Raw genomic sequence first — 19841 nt, forward strand, 5'->3', positions numbered from 1 at the left:
GCGCTTCCCTCTTCTGAGCTTCAGTTTCCTATCCTCCAGATGGGGTTTGACCTCCCAACCTTACTGGGTCACAGTGAGCATTGGAACACAGAGTGTGTAGGGAAGCACTTTGTGAACCGTGTAGCGTTATATAAATGGGATGTATTATTTTTATGGCCCATTCTCTTCCTCCAGTACTGTTAAGGAATAAACAAAACATGTAAGGATTGCATAATATTGCATTTGGGAGAAATTAAAATATGCTCACCATTAGCAAGCTCTTAGAAAATGTGTAGGAAATTTGCACGGATCATTTTGGGAGCTCAGAACTGTAGGGAGTGCCCAAGGTATCTGCATGCACCAAATCACAATCCCATCTGTGCCACCAGGTAGCTGTCAGGAAGAGATGGATTGTTCCTGCCCTTCGGTAATGACGGAAATATAGGCGATTACAGATTTTTTCCTGTCTCCTCTGGAATCCACAGATATCTGGCTTTAAAATCCATACACATGTGCCCTAAAACAAAAACAACAACAAAAACTGGAAGTGGGGATTCTGGGAGGGTGAAATTGAGTGCGTAATCCTACTGTAAAGAAAAATGACCATCAGTGGCTCTTGGTCACCTGTGAATGCCTTGTAATTTTTCAAGTTAGACTCTTCTTCAAAGGACGTGAGTGTCCCACGCCCTTCCACTTCTTCTTTCCTCCAAGACACATCATTATTGAAATTCTTGAGGCCCTAGTGTGGAGCCAGCTGTCAGGCCTGTCTTCTGCAATTATGCTCTGCCCCTGGACTCTGCCATAGACTTGCTGCGTGTCCTTGGATGATCATTTTGACCTCTCTGTGTCTTGGCTTGTGTAGTTACTGTTAGGAGAGATTTGAGAAAAGCCATCTTTGAAATGAAGGGTTTTTTCAGTAGCCATAGGTGGTATAGCAGGACTGCTTCTTAATTGCCAGTTGTGATTCCTCATGCATTATTAAATGACTTTCTCTTGAAGGAAGTGTGTCTCGTCAGTGGACTACAACACTGAAGCCATCGTGTGAGGCCCCTGGGATGATGGAGAGCAGATTAGTTCTCAGGGGTACCGCAGGCAGTGCTCTGCAGCTGGGGCCCTCTCAGAGGGAGAACAGGTGTCAATCAGATGGCAAGAGCAGGCGTCTTTATAGTGTCAGGCAGAGACCTCCTTGGTAGCTAGTCTCTTCTGGGACTTTCTCCTCTTCTGTCCTGGGGACTGCTTTTTGCCCAGAGATCTTCCTTCCTGTAGAAGGTGGGTTTGCCTTTCACAGGTCAAGTGCTGAGAGCAAGGTGATATTAAATCTTTCCCCAGGAAGTTTTGGGGGCAGTGCCGTTCAATATAGCCCTTGGATCAGGGGATCCTAAATATTAATCCTACTGTAAAGAAAAGTGATCAATCAAGCACTTCTGGGTTCCAAGTTGATCAAATGGACAAGCACACATTTCCAAATGCGATGGGATATGTCTGTGTTTGTCTGGATGCAGAGGGAGGTAGGAGGAAATGCCTGACCGCCTTGTCAAGAACACATTCTGAGCCCTGCTTACTAGGCATGGTTTGGACAGAGCTGTGCGTTCATGAGGATGATCAAGCTTCTTCCCTTTTACTTTATTCTTCCTCATCTCCTCACCTGCTACATGGGAAACCACCATGACCCGGGTGACTTCCAGCCACTTACTGGACCAATCCCCAGTTCAAAATCCATTTGGATGAAGTGGATGAGGACCAGGAGGAGAGCGTCGGTGAACCCTGCTGTACGGTGTTGCTGGGTCTGATGCAGAAAAATCGCAGGCGACAGAAGAGGATGGGACAGGGCATGCTTAGCATCGGCTATGCCGTCTACCAGGTACTGCTGGGCTGGGTTTGTCCTTCCTTACACACTTGATGTTTTGGGGCTGAATATCTGATCTTGGCCAGTCATCAGAGCACATTTTTCCTATTGCTGGAGTATTGCTAATCGAGAAGTGTTCTTGCTCCCTATATACCTCTCCCAATGGCCTTCCTGAGGCCTGAATTCCACAATTAGAAATTCATTCCTATGGCTTAAGTCTCTGCTGTTAACATCGAGATGTGTAATACGTTAACCTTTGCCTGTACATGTGTTCATTAGGCTCTTTTCCAAGTACGCGCTTCCCCAGAGACCAGAGCCCAGAACATGGGGGCATAAGGCACTTGAGGTGACACAAAGAGGAGGAGGGGCATCACTGAGTCAGGGAAGGAGGCTGGCTATGGAAGCCAAAGGCAACTCTTCCCTGGGAGGCCTTGAGACACTTGGAGCACACAGGGCCTGAGCCGGGGTGATGGAAACCACGTGCCTGTTCTCTGTTCTGGTGTCTCTGGACTCAGAAGCGCAGCCGGCTCTGGGCTCACGCTGCAGGCCCTGGCTCAATGTGCCAGTTTGCCTGGCAGCCACCCCTCTACAGACTCAACAGCCTCACGGATATGTTAAAGCAAGACCTTTGTGTCTTAAGAAGTTCAGCCGGAAACAAATTGGAATTCACTTTTTTATACAGGCAACGACTCCTTATAACAAATCCCAGAGGGGCTCATGCTGCTTATTTTTAAACCGATTTTGTTAAAAACGTTTCTCGGGAAAAATATAATTCTAATCAGGAAGACCAAGAGCTGGCCAGAGGCCCAATATCTCAGTATAAATTAATGTATGAAAAAAATATAGTAATAAGAAACCAGCAAGGAAATAGTACAGTTTTCAAGATCCTATTCGTAACCCTCCCCCCCATATATTTCTCATATTCTGGAACTTAGGGCTTTAGAGTTTAGGGTGTATGGTGTATGTGTGTATGCCTGCACATGCACGAGCATGCAAGTGTATTTTATACTGAAGAATGGGTGTTGGAAAATAATTGCTAATTGATGGCAGGTAAAAGGAATTGCAAATAAATAAGCTCCCATTCTACTCCAGCTTAGGTCTTTCATCTCCACCTAGAATGTAAGTAGCACAAGGCCAGATTCTCTGTGCAGAGCTAAAAATCTGATTTGGCACTTAGTATATGCGCATGAATTCAACAAACTTTAATGAGCACCTATTATGTGCTGGACGCTGTGCTGAAAGTTGAGGACATGGAGAAATATACTGTCCTCGAGGTGCTCACAATCTGAAGTGGAAAGTCAGATGCACACTCAACTGGCAACAGAGAAAGTCAGATTTGCTGTAATGGGGACCAGACACAATTGGGTTGGGGTCACCTCAGCTTCCTGGAGGAGGAGATTTTGATGAGAACTTTGAAAGATTAGCTGGATTTCAAGGGAGAGCATTCCAGCCAGAAAGACATTTGTTGAGAGCTTGAAAGTTAAGTGGTGGTTTTGGAGAGTTGATAGTAGGTGGGCATGACTACTGAGTGGGCTACTCAGTTCTTCATCCATCGGTCCTACTTTTTTTGTTTTGAGATGGAGTCTCACTCTGTCCCCCAGGGCTGGAGTGCAGTGGTGTGATCTTGGCTCACTGAAACCTCCATCTCTTGGGTTCAAGCGATTCTCCTGCCTCAGCCTCTTGAGTAGCTGGGATTACAGGTGTGCGCCACCATGTCTGGCTAATTTTTGCATTTTTAGTAGAGACGGGGTTTCACCCATGCTGGCCAGGCTGGTCTCAAACTCCTGACCTCAGGTGATCTGTCTGCCTCGGCCTCCCAAAGTGCTGGTATTACAGGCATGAGCCACTGGGCCCAGCCAGGCCTACATTATATAACCAGACCAACAAAGCATTCTTTCAAAAGGACTGAAATAGCTTTGTGTGGCATGACATTTGCACTCATAAATAATATATAAAGCATATCAGTTTCAGTCATCAAATTACAGCTGCTTATAAAATATTCCAGTGTACGTGATCTGTGGTCCTTCTTCATAGGGCCACAGGCATATAATTTAGAGCATGCTATCCATAAGTGAAAGCAGTTTAAAAGTCAGGTGAAGACGGTATCAGGAGTAGCTGGGATTATAGGGAGTAGCTGGGGGTATAGGGAGTAGCTGAGGTTATAGGGAGTAGCTGGGGTTGCAGGGGCGGGTGCCATATTTTTATTGCTGTATCTCCCTCCTCTTGCTTTAATTGGAGTTTGGATTGAGGTTGAAAAACTGCCACTCACTGAGAACAGTCAGGTTCCTCTAAAGGCTAAAGAGCCCTCCTCTCTCTCCCCTTTATCTTCCTGTGGTGATGACAGCTCCCGCAGGGCCAGCCTGTCATTTGCAGTCAGCATCCTGCATTTCAAAGATGACCATTTCTTTCCATCCACCGTGGGCAGTGGCTAAGACCTGCCCCCTTACCTTGCTGCTCTGGATTTGTGCCACCAAGAGGGCCCACCTGCCTGGCTTAGTTCCTGCTGTGTGATCTTGGCAGGGTGGATCTGGAGCATATTGATGGCAGTGGAGGTGGCCAAGTGGTTTATGGAAACATGGCCAGCATGGTGAGGAAAGCCCTTGCCAAGGGTGTGTAAAGGCTGTGGGGCCAGGAGCCTAGAGGCAGATACTTATGAGGCCTCTGCATGGGTGATTTTGGTTTTACACTCAAAATTAGAGGAGTGGCCGTGACCTTAGACTCTTCTACCTCTGGTGCCAATGACACATGAGGGCTCCGGAAGTGAGCATGCCAGTGGGTCCAAATTTTCCGTAATGTTGCCATTTCTCAGAGTTGTAGGCAGTTGGCCATAGACTTAAGCCACAAACAATGGCGATCCTGGTCTTCTGACTAAAAGGGCCTATGTGGAAGGGACAAAGGATGGAAAGGGACAAAGTAGGGAGTTTGAATCCTTTTCTCTAGCCTGGCATAGGAGCCCCAGGCATGGGGAGGCTCTAACTTTGGATGTGAGAGCTACTGTCTTGTGGGAGTCAACACTTCCAGTTCCTATAGTAGAGCCCAGCTCGAGCTAGGCTAGTGAAAAGTATGTACCAGCTCATGAGACCAAAGCAAGGGAAGGAGAGGGATGCTTGGGACAAGGGACTCGGAAGCTGCCGGGATTCTTTCTCTCCGCCTCTCCTCTCTAGTGCTGATGACATTGTTCTGGTCCACATTTCTTCATCCCTAATATCACCAGCATTAAGAAAGGAGCCCCTTCTGTTTCCAATTCAGAAATCCCAGAGAAGTAAGTCTCCGATGGGCTCAGCTCGGGCCACGTGCCTGTTCTTGCCCATTTCACCATAGCCAAGGGCAGAATAAACCATGGTGCAGGTCGAGTGAGATTCCCCCACTCTGCTCAAGCCCTTGATCTCGGACGCCAGGTCCGGAAGTTGCTAAGAAGACATTAGCTCTCATTGAAACTCCAAGGCTATTACTCATGAGGAATTTGAGATCTTGGTAGATTCTATAACTAGAAAAGTAAGAAAGAAGAACGTAGAAATCTGGTGGGGCCCCACCGGATTTCTAGGATTCTGTTTACAGATGACCTTGAAATTCGTCAATTATGTTCCAGTTTCCGAAATGCTGACTGGTGTCTCACTTTACCACACACATCTTCCTCAGTGGCCCGGGACTGCACAGTCTGTTTGCAAGGCATGGGGAGGGAGGAAAAGGAGCCGAAGGAGGACCTTGGAGCTCTCAGGTGACCTCCTCTTTTATTCTGCCCCACAGGTACCCAAGGAGGTATGTGAGCAGTGACAGAGATTTCTTCCTTTGGTAAGAAGTAGCTTGGCTGCCTTCAGGATGGGCAGCCAGCAGCATCTTTCCTGTGATAGAAGCTGGTTGTTCCACGGCTCTCACATGATCCACTTATGAATCAAACCACACGCGTAGGCTGGTAGCTCTGAGAGTGGGTAAGGACCATCACAAGTCCCGTCTGTCAGGCCCTCATGGAAGAACAGTGGTGAGCTTTCCGCCCCTGCCCCCGGTGGTCTGAACAATGCGATTCCAATGGGCAGCCAGGCTTGAGGACCAGTGTTCTATCCGGGCTTCCTCCAGCTGGGGTCAGTTGCACTAGTTATGTAGAGGTGTGTCCTCCCTGCTGCAGCTTTCCCCCGGTTCTTCTGGGTTTTCAAGCTTGGCTGGCCATGAAGCATGTGCCGACAAACCCCAAGGCATACACCGTGGCCTTGGTCCAGGTCTGCAGACTGCTGGTCCACCTGCCCTTGGCTCACAAGTGCGTGTTATTGATAATGGAGGGAACAGACCAGGAAGTGACTGATTTAGAGCAAATACCTCTTACCGATGCAGGACAGGTGAGCCCCCAAACGGTAGCTTAGCCTGGGAAGGTTCTTGGCTTCACCCAGGGAAGAATTCAAGGGCCAGCCAGTGGTATTTACAGCAACTTTTACTGAAGTGGCAGTGTACAGCAGCAGCAGAGGTCCTTGCGGGAACAGGGCTACCTCAGCCAGTGAGCCCAGAGTAGCCACTGAGAGGCAGCTCCACGGCCATATTCATACCAACTTTCAATTATACACAAATTAGGGAGCAGATTATGCAGAAATTTCTAGAAAAAGAGTGTTAACATCTGGGTTGTCACGTTGTTGCCATGGAAAAGGGCAGTAACATGTGGATGTTGCCATGGCAACAGTAAACTGATATGGCACACCGGGGTGGGTATGTGTTACAGAGAGGTGCTTTTACCTCTTCCCTGCTTCCGCTAATGTTCCATCTGGTCAAGCATCCTGCTGGGAGTTGAGTCCCACCTCCTACCTCATTACTACTAGAAAATAATTAAAAGCAAAGCTAAGTTGAGTCTGGGTGACGGTAGTTCCCATCAGAAATACCCCATTTACACGAGTGAGAGGTGACGTGCCACACAATGGAGCTTTCTTCAGCAGCATCCTGCAGTGTCCTCAATGTGTCACCCTGGATCCTGTGCTCTGCAAGTGCTGGGGGCCTTCAGGACAACAGTTGTCAAACTTAGAATGTGCTTCTCAATCCCCTAGAGGACTTCTTAAAGCACGGATTTTTGGGCCCCACTCCTGGAGTTTCTGATTCTTTCTGTCTAGAGTGGGGCCTGAGAATTTGCATTCTAACACATTACACTGGGGTGCTCCTGCTGATCCTGACCCCATACTGAGAGCCACCCTTAGTTAAACCTGCCCAACCTCCATCCTGTCTCTTTGAGCTCAGTTATGTCAAGGGCAGATGTGGGGGCCAGGAACCTTGTGGCACCTGCTTACTCGAGGTGCCTGGTGGGACAGTCTTACCCAGATCTTGCCTCAGTGTCCTCCAATTCCCACTCTGGCCTCCCAACCAGGACTTCTCTAAACTGCTCCAGCCCTGGATTCTTGCTGGAACTGTTTGCCCCTTTCCGAACCCAAAGCAAATTAGAATTGCTTTCCTACTTCACTTCTCCTGAGTGCCCTGTCTCCTGAGTGCCCCCTCCCGCCAGTGCCCTGTCTCCTGAGTGCCGCCTCCCGCCAGTGCCCTGTCTCCTTTCCTTACTACCGTCAGTGATGGCAAGAATGCCCTTTAACTCATGCCATGCCGACCTTGGGCATGTCCTCTCTGGCCACATCTCCAGCATTCTCCTGCCCAGGGTGTAAGCATTTTTAGGGAGAATCTCAAGGACTGCGGCCGCCCTAGTGGCGAGGTCACTGGGCACTGCCCAGGGCTCTGTGTGGAGTCCTGGCTACGGTAGTGGGGGCAGGTGGCCTGCTTCCTTCTTTGCTTAGCAGATCTGTGGTCCAAAGAGGGTCTGATGACCACGAGTGAACACTGTCCACTCTGGGGTGGACATTCCAGCTGCAGGTCACTCAGAAGAGACAGCCCTGGCAGTGCATCAGCACCTGGCCTCTGTCACAGGCATTTTGATGAAGATGGATCGTAAAGACACAGGGCTGTGGGGAGGCTTAATGACAGCAATAATAATGTTGGCACCTGTGTTTTGGAAGCACTCTGTAGTCACTAATTAGCCTGTGTCATGCACCAACAGCCTCCCACCTCCCACAACAAATAAGTGGGTCATGGTGAGCACTGTCACCTGTCGAGGAGAGTCAAGGCCCTGGGGAGGCCAGGGAACCCTGGACTAGGCCTAGCTGTGGCCACCCCCTCTGCTGCCTTTTTTAGAGCTGCCTCACTGGCTCCCAGAATGGCCTTCCTAGGTTGTTTCAGAACAGTTTTCCCAGATAGTCAAAGGTGAGCAAGTTTTTCTGGCAGCTTTTGCTTGAGGACTAGGGTTTGACCTCTTTTCTCCAGCCTTGGGCCTGTACTGGGAAGGTCAATGCCGCACTCCCAGGGACAGTGGCAGAATAAAAGTGCCTGTTGGATTCAAGGGGAAAATATCCAGAGAGAAGCTGAGTGCACACTAGAGACACTGCTGCTCAACCTTCTTTAACTGGGGAGGCCCAGAGGTCAAGGTCACACAGTCAAGATCAATGCCTCAAACAGGGCCTGGGACCCAGAAGGCACTCGAAATACACTTGATGATTGACATACAGTAGGTTCACAACAGAATCGGTGGCCTCCTGATTCTTAGTGCAATGGCAAAAATCAATAACTCCTAAATCAGCATGATAAAGCTGAACTCTCGGGCTCTCATCTTCCAGGATTTAACAAGAACTTGACTCTGCCTGTTGTTTTGTGCAGCTGGAGAGTCACACGGACGCACATCTGGGCCGGGATTTCTTTCTTAGCTACGAGCCCTCAGCCCGCACCAGCACCTATGTCAACCTGCGGGAGGTCTCAGGCCGGGCCCAGTTGCCCCCTGGGGAGTACCTGGTGGTGCCATCCACTTTTGAGCCCTTCAAAGACGGCGAATTCTGCTTGAGAGTGTTCTCGGAGAAGAAGGCCCAGGCCCTGTGCGTTCCCTTCCCTCCGTAGTGGGGAACGGTTGTCTGGGCCCCTGACGGGAAATGGCTCCATGCAGGTGTAGGACCCACCCCAGCTCCCAGTCCGTGTTCCCAGAAGAAATGTGTAAGACACCACAAGGCCAAAGGGCTCTTCACTGGGTGTCCCCCTCTTACCCCTCCACCTTGCTCTATAGGTCAAGGAGAGAAAGGGTACCAGGAGACCAGCAGCAGCCTGGACTGGGGCTCCCACTAGGAGGAGCATGTGAGGACCCGAGAGTGGGACCTGGACCAGAGCAGCGCTCCCCTCACACACACGCCCATATACACACCACACAGACGAACACATGCACACTGCATGCCACAGATACACACACCACCTACCACACACATACACCACACATATGCATACCACACACGTTACACACATACACATACCACACACCACACAAATGTGCACCACATGCCACACATGTACACCACACACATACATACCACACACAGTCTTCACACACACACACACACCACAAATGCTCCACTCACACACATCACGTACACACCACACACATATATGTATCACCCACACCACCTATGCACATATACACATCAACACCACACACATACTCCACTCACATATACCACATATACACCACACATACCATGTACACACACCACACATGCACACCACACAGCATACATATACACCACACATACACACCACACACAACAGGTACACACCACATGTACACGCCATGTACACACAACATACCATGATATACACACACACCATGTACACACACTACACACCAGTCATACACTACACACTATATACCACCAGTCATACACTGTACACTCTAAACATGCCACTTATACCATATACACACCATGCACACGTATACGCCATACACCACACACACATGAACACCATGTATTATATATCACACACGTCACATTCTACACATACCATATACACTACACATACACACCACACATATACAGCATAAACACGACACTTATACCACCCCCACAGCCCACATACTACAAACACATGCACACCACATATTACATACCACACACACCAAACATATCACACACCATTGTACACACTGCACACATTACACATCTTACAGTACACACACAGTACACCCCTCACACACACCATGTATATACCACACACACTCCACACAATCATACAGCACACACTCATACCACATATGCACTGTATACATATTCACACACACCATGTACATATGACACACACACACATCACAGCACACACAACATCTGTCCATACCTGCAAGGGCTGTGGGGTTGCTGGCTCAGTCCCCGGACGACATTTCAACAGGGATCACTCTTCTGGGAATTCTCTCCCTACCTTACCCCAGTTACTCTTCTCCTGGGGAGTGATCCATCAAGGGTGAACATTCTAGAATCCTTGAAGGGCCAATTGCACTTGGAAGCTCTCATCTCTGTTGAAAAACTCAGGGTGGGGTGGAGGTTGAGGCCGCAAGGGGGAGGGATTCTGGTTAAATATTCTGTTTATGCAGTTTTTAGTAGGAAGTTAAGTCTGGGCTGTGAGGCCAATCTCTCCGGACAGCCAGTCTTCCTAAAGGAACCCAGCCACTAGTTGTACTTTTTACTTACTCACGTTTGGTTTCTTTCTTTCTTTGTATTTCAGAGAAGTTGGGGATGTGGTAGCTGGAAACCCATATGAGGTATGCCGTCTTTTTGTCTGCCAAACTCTGACACTGTTGCATAGCAGTCATGCCAGATTTCTTATTGATTCCTCAGAATTCTTTATGTATTAAGGATGGTAACTTCTTATTAGTTAGGGTCACAACATTTTCTAGTCCCCGTCTCTTCCTGATGAAGATGAGACAGAAGTAGCGCTGGAACCCATGCTCTGTAATGTATCCCTATCCCCTGGGGGAGGCCTTAGCATCATCTTCCACGTTTGATAAGCAGGACCCATAGACAGAGCACCCACTGTGCCTCAGCTCTTCTGTGCAGGATAGAGCAGTCCATGGGAGAATAGATCCAGCCTCCTGCTCTTGGACTGACCTCCAGTCTTTTGGAGGACAAATGATGAAAGTATATGAGAAAGATGAAGAAAAGAACACCCTGGAAACCCGTCTGAACTTGGGTATGTGTAGTCCAAGGGGTGCTGGGGGAATGCCTAGTCTGGGAAGGCCCCATGGAGGAGGTGAGCTCTGGGCAGACTTTGGAGGAAGAAATATGTGGTGTTTGAGATGTGGGTTCACTGCCTCACTCCCTTTATCCCTCACCGTGTCTTCAATTCACTCTCCTTGCCCTCAGATGATGGGTGTGGCAGATGATGGGTATGTTGGGTGTCACTGCTCCCTGAGGGCCATGCTGTGTCTGTGGCCTGGGGTGGAGGAGGACCACCTTCATGAGGGCAGACGCCCAGATTCCACCCCTCCGTTCAGTCTACCCAACAGCACTGATGTGTCTCTGGTTGCAGATGCCGCATAGAGTGCCCCCAGGTGCTGGGCTTGGCATCTTTGGCTGAATGGTTGTGGGGGCAGACACATTCTGTGACTTGACATGTGTCAAATTTACAAGCTCGCGTTTCTGCCAATGCATGAGATGGTGCCAAATAAGAATCCATCTTGCCTTGGGGTTTTGTGGTGTGAGTTTATCAGATAGAAAATGCATGCCCCATGTCTGTGTTTTAAAATTCCAGTTAGTTTCTGAACTGGTGTGACTGCTTCCCTGGGCACTGTAGTTCAGCCAGTGGTCAACAGCGTCCCCTGCCTGAAGTCGGTGGCAATTGCTGGCGCCAGAGGCCATTTCTGTGCTTGTGGTTCTTGGCGATCTGAGCTGGGCAGAATTTTCCCTCCTACCCCTCGCCTCAGTTGCTGATGCCAGCTCAGCCTTCTCACTGTCCCCAGGAGGATTTATCACTCACGGTGGCATATCTTACTGTGGGTCCCAGGTACGTTAGAAAGGCTTCAGTTTGCCAGTGTAGAGTATGGAGCTGAGCCTGAATTCAGGTGCTAAAAATGATCCTCTCATTTTTTTGGTGGGAAGGGTAGGGTTCTGCTAAATAGACCGAAACGGATGCTGAGCCCCCCTTGCACCGGGGGGTTGGCAGGAGTTTAATCCTAGTCACTGCTGGGGCTTTCGATCTCCACCTCCCATGATATTGGGGTTTTCTAAAGCCCCCAAGCAACAGGAAGTCTCTTCTGGTCATGGGTCCACATTGATCAGCCCACAGGTTTCTTTATGACTGATAGCTCTTGGACTTCTTTGGTCAGCATGAGGCCTGGAATCATCAGTGGACTGCAGTCCCCAGGCCAGTCTTCTGAGGTACCAGGGCGTGGCTATGGAGTCATTCAAGGGTTCCCACATCCCAAGATCCTATAGACTTTCAATGTCTTCTTGGTCTTGGGGAAACCCTGCTTTTTCTTTTTAGGGCATCACTGTGCTGTGACTGACACACACACACACACACACCCCACCCCACACAGATAATGTCCTCAGGGAAGCAGGACTTTACAGAAGACAGGAAGAGCTATTGCTTTCAGGAACTTCCATTTTCCTCGTTGCAGAAATCTTCAAGTCACGGACAGCTGGACATTCAAAGAGCGTAATCACCTGCTCTGAATGAGGGAGGAGAAATTACAGGGTGAATAAACACACTCTTGGAACTTGCCGTGTTCACTTTGACAGGGCTGTAAAGACACTGCCAACATGTGATACAAGGAATAAAAAGAAGAACAGAATTCTTTGCCTCTGCCATGCTGCCATACCATTTGCAAAGTGTTTTCATATAGATTGCATCAGAGAAATAGAAAATTCCACTAGAAGTTCCTTGAGAACAAAAACTATGCCTTGTTCAGCATTGCATTCTGACACCCGTTCTGAACAGTTCCCACCATGTGCCAGATAGTCGGTAAATCTTTCTTTGAATGAACAAATTGTGAAGCACCACATTTGCATCCACATACACATGTTCTCCTCATTCCCAGCGTCCAAACCTTCCCTTGTGCGCAATGATACCCCCTAGAGACGGGGTGCCTGCTGTGCACCTGTGTGTGTCCGTATCCACATACCGTTTTGTTGTTTTTCATATGTAATTTTGTGCTTTCCCCCAGCATACTAGAGTATTACTCCATGTCTGGAATTCATGGACATCCCACAAGATTTTGGTATACTGTATTTCATGACTGATATAGTGTTGTTGTTTTTTTCCTACAAAACCACTTTAAAGTCATAGATGTGTGGAGGCTATGGATGTTCAGAGCTCCGAGATGGTGTTGAGTAAGGGGCCAGTCTGCTCTGTGAACTCCAGTCTCCTGGGTTCTAGTTCTGCTCTTTTTACTAGGCCGTGTTCTCAACTACTTTTGAAATCATGTTGCTTGCTTGTTGAGAATCTGATGAAAGCTAAGAATTTTTTGTTTTTTTTTCCTGAGAAGAGGTCTCACTCTGTCACCCAGGCTGGAGTACAGTGGCACAATCTTGGCTCACTGCAGCCTCAACCTCCTGGGCTCAAGCAACCCTCCTGCCTCAGCCCCCCCAAATAGATGTAGGACTACAGGTGTGCACCACTACACCCAACTAATTCTTGTATTTTTTGTAGAAATAGGATTTCACCGTGTTGTCCAGGGTAGTGTCAAACTCCTGGGCTCACGTCACCTGCCTGCCTCAGCCTCCCAAAGTATTAGGATTTCAGGTGTGAGCCACCACGCCCGGCCAAAAATGCGTTTAAATGTGACCCCAACTTTTCACGTAATTTTTGGAGTTCACAGACTCCCTGGAAAATTATCAGTGATTCCCTCAGGAGTCCGTAGATTCAGACCAAGATTTTCTGGTGTCGGTGTCATTTTCTGAAGGTGGTTCAGGTTGTAAACAGAAATTCAGGGTTGGTGGGCTCACTCCCCCAAATCACTTAGAGAGGAAACTGCTAGGCCCGGTGCTGCAAACCCGCTCATCCCTGCTGGACTATAAACTCCCTGGGCCGAGGAACTTGGATATCTCTTGGTTTACCACCACATGACCCCACTTAGCCCAAAGCCTGGCACACAGTAGGTGTATCATAGACACTAATGGATAAAGGAATGGATTTGAAATCTTCATCTTTCATTCTCCTTGACGGTTCCCATTTTAACTTTATAAATGTCCTTCCTTTTAGCCACAACCCAGTGAGGTGGATCAGGAAGACAGCCAGTTCAAGAGCCTGTTCCAGGAGCTGGCAGGGAAGGTGAGTGGAGGGCAGACATGGCTTCCCAGGTGGGCAGGAGAATATTCCAGAATGCTCAGGTCACTTCAGTCATTATTCCTTGAGGTCTCTAGGAGTAAAAACGATGAGACTGCAGGTCTCAGGGGCCCCCAGCTTCAGTGTCCATCACCATCCTGTCTTAAGATCGAGGACCTTTCCTGCATCGCTGCGGAATTATCCTGAGGTCACTACCTGGCTGCGTTGACTGACTCTTGAGGAAATAGAAAAGCCAGATCTTCAGGTCCTGCCGAAAGGCTTTCTGTTTGCAAATTGGCCCCGTCAGATTGGGGCCTCTCACTAACAAGCAGGGACGGCAAAACCTTTCCAAACTGAGATCCTTTAGTGGGGGATTGCCCAGCCGACGTGGAAGGCAGCTCAGCTAGCCCGGCCTGGGATTGGTGTGTGGGACTGGCCCTGTTCCCTGTCACTCTTCTGCAGCCCTGCCCGCCCTCTGGGAGCCCAGGGGCTGAGGAATCCAAGCTTTGCCTGGACGTGAATGTAATGTGGGCAGTTGGAGCAGAGAAAGAAGCAGCTCCTGGTCCCCCACTCCCTGGCTTAAGTTCACGTTGGTAGCAGCCCTGTGGGGGCCATAAGTCAAAGATAGCTGGAACTTGAAAAGTCAAAACCGGCCCCATAAATACAGCAAATGCGTTGCTCTTTGGAGGATAATAAAGTGTGTGGAAAGGGCCCTGGAGTGGAAAAAACAATGGTCTCCATCCCCCAGGGAAGCTCAGGGCGACTTAAGGATAGAATAGAAGAAAAGGCTTCAGAATCCCTCACAGGAAATAAAACCCAGGAATGGTTCCTTTGCAAAGCCATCGAATAAAACCCTTGCAAAGATGACCCAATTTATGTTTTAGATGGATTCACAGGTCAGTGTTTTTGCTAACGAAACCTTGTTTCCTTAGCTGCCAAGGGGCCATATTTTATTAAGAACATCAAGAAAGATGAAAGGAAGAGCTCGTATTTGCATAGTTCTTCATGCATCTTGTCTTGCTTTTCTGACTGGCTGTGTGGGGTGGTCTTGGCCACTCTCCTTGCTCTGCGGGTAAAGTGACCTGCACAGAGGTTGAGGAGCTGGCTGAGGGCACGAGTCCTCCTGAGAGATGAGATCAAGGTCCAGATGAAGACCCTTGTCATCCCATTGCTTTCCTGGCAGGCTAACGGGGGTGGTCTTCTAGCCCCAGAAGCTTTTTAGAGGGGCCTCAGGTCTTTTTTTTTTTTTTTTTTTTTTTTTTTTTGAGATGCAGTCTTGCTCTGTCAACCAGGCTGGAGTGCAGTGGTGCAATTTTGGCTCACTGCAATCTCTGCTTCCCAGGTTCAAGTGATTCTCGTGTCTCAGCCTCCTGTGTAGCTGGGATTACAGGTGCCTGGGATTACACGCCCAGCTAATTTTTGTTAGAGATAGATAATTGTTTTTAATAGAGATAGGGTTTCACCATGTTGGCCAGGCTGGTCTTGAACTCCAGAGCTCAGGCGATCCACCTGCCTTGGCAGGAGCCACACGCCCAGGTCCTCAGGTCTTTTTACTGGGACTGACCACTCTGTGCTGGGTGAGGCCAGTTGTCCTCAGAGGAGACACTGCTTTGTGCAGCTCTTGCCTCTCTCACTTTCAGGAGAATTGCCGGAGCCTGGCTAGTGGGGGATGGGAAGAAACGATTCAGCTCCCAGTCGGGCGCGGTGGCTCACGCCTATAATCCCAGCACTTTGGGAGGCCAAGGCGGGTGGATCATGAGGTCAAGAGATCAAGACCATCTTGGTCAACATAGTGAAACCCCCTCTCTACTAAAAATATAAAAATTAGCTGAGCATGGTGGTGCGCGCCTGTAGTCCCAGCTACTTGGGAGGCTGAGGCAGGAGAATTGCTTGAACCCAGAAGACGGAGGTTGCGGTGAGCCGAGATCACATCATTGCACTCCAGCCTGGGTAACAAGAATGAAACTCCGTCTCAAAAAAAAAAGAAAGAAAGAAAATGACTCGGCTAAAGTCACATGATGAATAAGGGCTGAGTTCAGACTGGGACCCAGACCTCAGCCCAGCACCCCTTCTCTGCCTTTCATTGGTCATCCTGCCTGAGATCTGTTTTCCATCTGAGAGTAAGGAATGACTCTTTCCCTGGCTCAGATGCACACAGAATATCCTGATCTCTCAATCTCTGCCCTGGTTTGAGATGGGCTCCTGTGTGAAATACCAACTTCTGTAGGTGCGGTGGGGAAAACTGGCACTTTGGGGTGAACCAACCTTAGGTTTGCAAGTCCAGCTCTGCCTCTTGGTAGCTATAAACCACAAGCAATTACATCACATGAAAATGACAAATGACATCCTTGTATGTATGTGGTGTTCAGCAGTTTACAAAATCATGGCTTCCTTAGCCAAAAGTGGCTGCAGAATTGCTCTGAGGGTTTAAGGATCTTCCACACTGCCTGTGGCACATCTGTGTTCAATCCTCTCACTGCTGTTCCTAATTACTTTGTCCCTGTTCAAGCAGCAGGAGCCTGGCATGGCAGCCTTCTGCCACGCTGTGTACCACACTTATGGCACTAACACACCTCTGGCCAGGGTGCTGCGGTCCCCAGAGGAAGTGGAGAATTTGAGTTTTTAAAGATGTCACCTGCTTTTAAAATCACAGGGCCAGTGAACCTGGTGTCTGACTCTGAGGAAGCTGCATTAATTCACTGTCTGGAAACAGCTTGTCAGGCCTGACATGATTTGCATTTGGGTTCCCCTTTCTAGGATTCTGAGATCACTGCCAATGCACTCAAGATGCTTTTGAATGAGGCGTTTTCCAAACGTAAGCTCCTCCTTGGGGTCTTTGAGAAAGTCTGTAGGAGATGCTGGGGCAGGGTGAGGGAGGGGCAGGCAGGCATTGGGCTGGGAAAACCACACATGGGAGAAAGGGTTGGTGCTGACCCCAGGGGTCCTGATTCAGTCCAGCAAGACAAGAGGGGCAGCAGGAGAGGCAGGAGAGGGGGAGGTGAGGGTGGAGGTGAAGGTGGGGCTGGTGCTGGCGACCAGGCGGCCCCTGCAGGAACAAAGCCCCGTAGTGTCAAATGAAATTGCAGGCTGAGTCTCAGGAGAAAAAGAGCTGGGCTGGGATTGACTTAAGTGAAATTTTTTCACAAAATTAATAACTTGGATACCATGAAAACTGCTGATGGAAGATCTTGTTCCGTAGCGCATTTTGGGGGAAGGAGGGTGGAAGGGATGGTTCTGACTCTCCTAGACTGTACTCAGATCCCCATCTTCAGATTTTTGCAAGCCTCAGAGCTGTCAGAGGGTCAAACTCCACTCAGGAGGCAAGATTTGCATCTCCCCTCTGAGCCACAGCCCCGCAGGAGGCTGCAGGGTGCTGGTTTCTCTGCAGGTCCAGGGATGGGCCAGGTTAAGTCTTCCAGTTAGTGACGGGCTCTCATTCATTCGCTGCAGCAGGACTGGGCTTGAGAATGCAGGAAGCAGGGGGCTTGGCCGAAGAGCTAAGTCATCCCCTTCCTGGGGAAGAACCCAGCATTGAACAGATGGACCCCCAGGTCTCAGATCACAGGCCCATCCCCTCTCCACACCACTCTTGCTCCTGCAGTTGTGGAAGAGTGGATAGAAAGAGAGGGGGCTTCAGAGTCTTTGGTACCTGTCTTGGCTCCCAGGTGTAAGGAAGGTGAGGGTGGAGGCCAGGGATGGCTGGAGCTCCAGTGACATGCCAGCAATTTAGTAAGGAAAGATAGCAGCTATAATTGAGCAGCTGTGTGTTGTGATTAAAAGCTCAGGCTGTGGAGCCAGCTGGCCTGCATTTAACTCCTAGCTCTGCTCCCTACTGTTTGTGACTTTGAGCAAATCATATAACCTCTCTGGGACTCAGTTTCCTGATCTATTAAATGGGTACAGTGATAGCATCTCCCACATGGAATTATTTTGGAGAGGAGGTGTGCAGTGCTTAGAGCAATATCTAGCCATATAAAGTTCGCTGTTTTATTAAGAACTTATCATTTATCAAGCCTAGGCTAAAACTTCCTATTCTCTCAGTTAATGCCCAACCAGTCTCTGGGGCAAGTATGGTCATTGTGGCTATTATGATTATTTAAATTCCTCCTATGGAGGAGGAAGTTAAAGCTCAGAGATATTAATTTGCTGACATCTGTGGCTTGTGGGAGCCAAGCCAAGGTTCAGATGCTGTACTTTGATGCTGGTGCTTGTCCTGTCTCCCAGGGAACCAGGAGGCTCAGGGGTATCCGCCCACAGGCCTGCCATGATGCTCTCCCCTTTTGGCAGAGACCAAGTTTGGCTCCACACTCTTGGATGGTATCCTTGGGCGTCTTCTGCTGTGGTGGTTCTTTCCCTCGCCTTCAAATGATCGTGATAACCACTCCCCTTTTCTATTTAAATCTTTAGGAACAGACATAAAATTTGATGGATTCAACATCGACACTTGCAGGGAAATGATCAGTCTGTTGGATGTATCCTTTAAATGTTATATGTATTTTTTCACTTTCACCCTGTTTTTAAAGACTCCTCCACCTTTTCCAGTTAGAAGGAAGGGAAAGGTAAAAAATGAGAAGGGGAATGAGCAGGCATGGAGCATATGTCAGGGATTGTACTTGAAGCCTCAAAGGAAAAATGCATCATATTGTGGATGTGCTTCCAAAAGCTTAAGATCATCTCTGTTTCACAGGTGAAGAAACCGAGGTGTGCAGTTTTTAGGTGACTTGTTTAAAATCATGTAATCTGGAGGCAGCAAGCATGGGGCATTTGTGCACCTCCTCCCTCCACGCTCTGTTCATTGCTTCGATCTTCCTCCTCCCCTACATTCCCACCCGCCCCCACCCTCCACCCTCTACCGCTTCCCACTTCCCAAGCTCTCCCCATCACTATCTGATCTTTGCTTCAGAATCCTAACATGGCTTGTGGACACCCACTACTGATCGTTTAGAATTATCACGAGATAAAACCTATTTGTTCTCTCTGAACTAATTTAACCCTCACTTGATATTGAAGAATGGTGTGTTAGGCTGTTTCAGCTGCTGTAACAGGAGACCATAAACTGAGTGGCTCATAAACAATAGCAATTTATTTCTCACTGTTCTAGAGGCTGAGAAGTCCAAGATCAAGGTGCTGGTAGATTTTGTGGTGGATGAGGGCCAGCTTCCTAGTTCACAGATGGCATCTTCTGGCTAGAACTTGACATGGTAGAAGGGATGAGGGGAGTTTCCTGGGGTTCCTTTCATAAGGGCACTAATTTCATTTATGAGGGTTCCACCCTCATGACCTAATTACCTCCCAAAGCCCCATCTCCTAATAACCTCACATGTGGACTAGGTTATAGCATATGAATTTTGGGGGACAAAAACATTCAGTCTATAGCAATTGAGCAGTAGTTTTTGGGAAGAATGGAGAAGGTTAGGGCATTCTAGGTGGAAGGAACCGTCTAGGTGTGAAGGCACAGAGGGTGAATGGGTAACATCACTTTCTTAGAGCTTTGCCTACAGTAGGTCCAGGTTGCCATTCATCACAGTGCTGATGGTGAAGGTGATTTCTTTAAAAATTGGAGCCTTGGAGGGTTCTTCTCAGTTCCTTGGGGCCCCATCCACGATGAGCTCTGTCTGTTTATCCGTGATGATCTTTACTGTGGGTTCTTTCATTAACTGTGGGAAGGGAAGGATCTTCCTTTGGGTGGGTGTCATGCAGAGTGGTTCCAGATGACAGAGCGTGTGTGCCCACCTGTGTGTGGCTGATCTGCCATGGAGGGCTGATGCTATCTTTTGGCCACTGAGCTTCAGGTGGCCGCTTCCTGCATGAGGCCGGGGCTCTTCTGCGCTCATGTCTTTTCTACGTGCTTAACAATTTAATTTGTGGACCCCAAGGAACCGTTAAACGATTCATTTTGCTGCAAATAGCTCCTTGGTTTCTGAATTAT

General features: G+C 48.7%; 1 protein-coding gene across 1 annotated transcript in view; it reads left to right on the forward strand.

Annotated features, from left to right (window-relative positions):
- The window catches only part of CAPN8 (calpain 8), a 72689-nt gene that overhangs the window by 46396 nt on the left and 6452 nt on the right, over positions 1-19841 (forward strand). The window contains exons 10-16 of the mRNA XM_035280675.3: positions 1665-1840; positions 5573-5584; positions 8495-8706; positions 10373-10409; positions 13850-13918; positions 16670-16727; positions 18320-18384. Coding sequence (XP_035136566.1) covers positions 1665-1840; positions 5573-5584; positions 8495-8706; positions 10373-10409; positions 13850-13918; positions 16670-16727; positions 18320-18384 — 629 coding nt within the window. The remainder of the gene's footprint in view (positions 1-1664; positions 1841-5572; positions 5585-8494; positions 8707-10372; positions 10410-13849; positions 13919-16669; positions 16728-18319; positions 18385-19841) is intronic.

This window comes from Callithrix jacchus, chromosome 19, assembly GCF_049354715.1.
Source record: "Callithrix jacchus isolate 240 chromosome 19, calJac240_pri, whole genome shotgun sequence".
Classification (NCBI taxonomy): domain Eukaryota; kingdom Metazoa; phylum Chordata; class Mammalia; order Primates; family Cebidae; genus Callithrix; species Callithrix jacchus.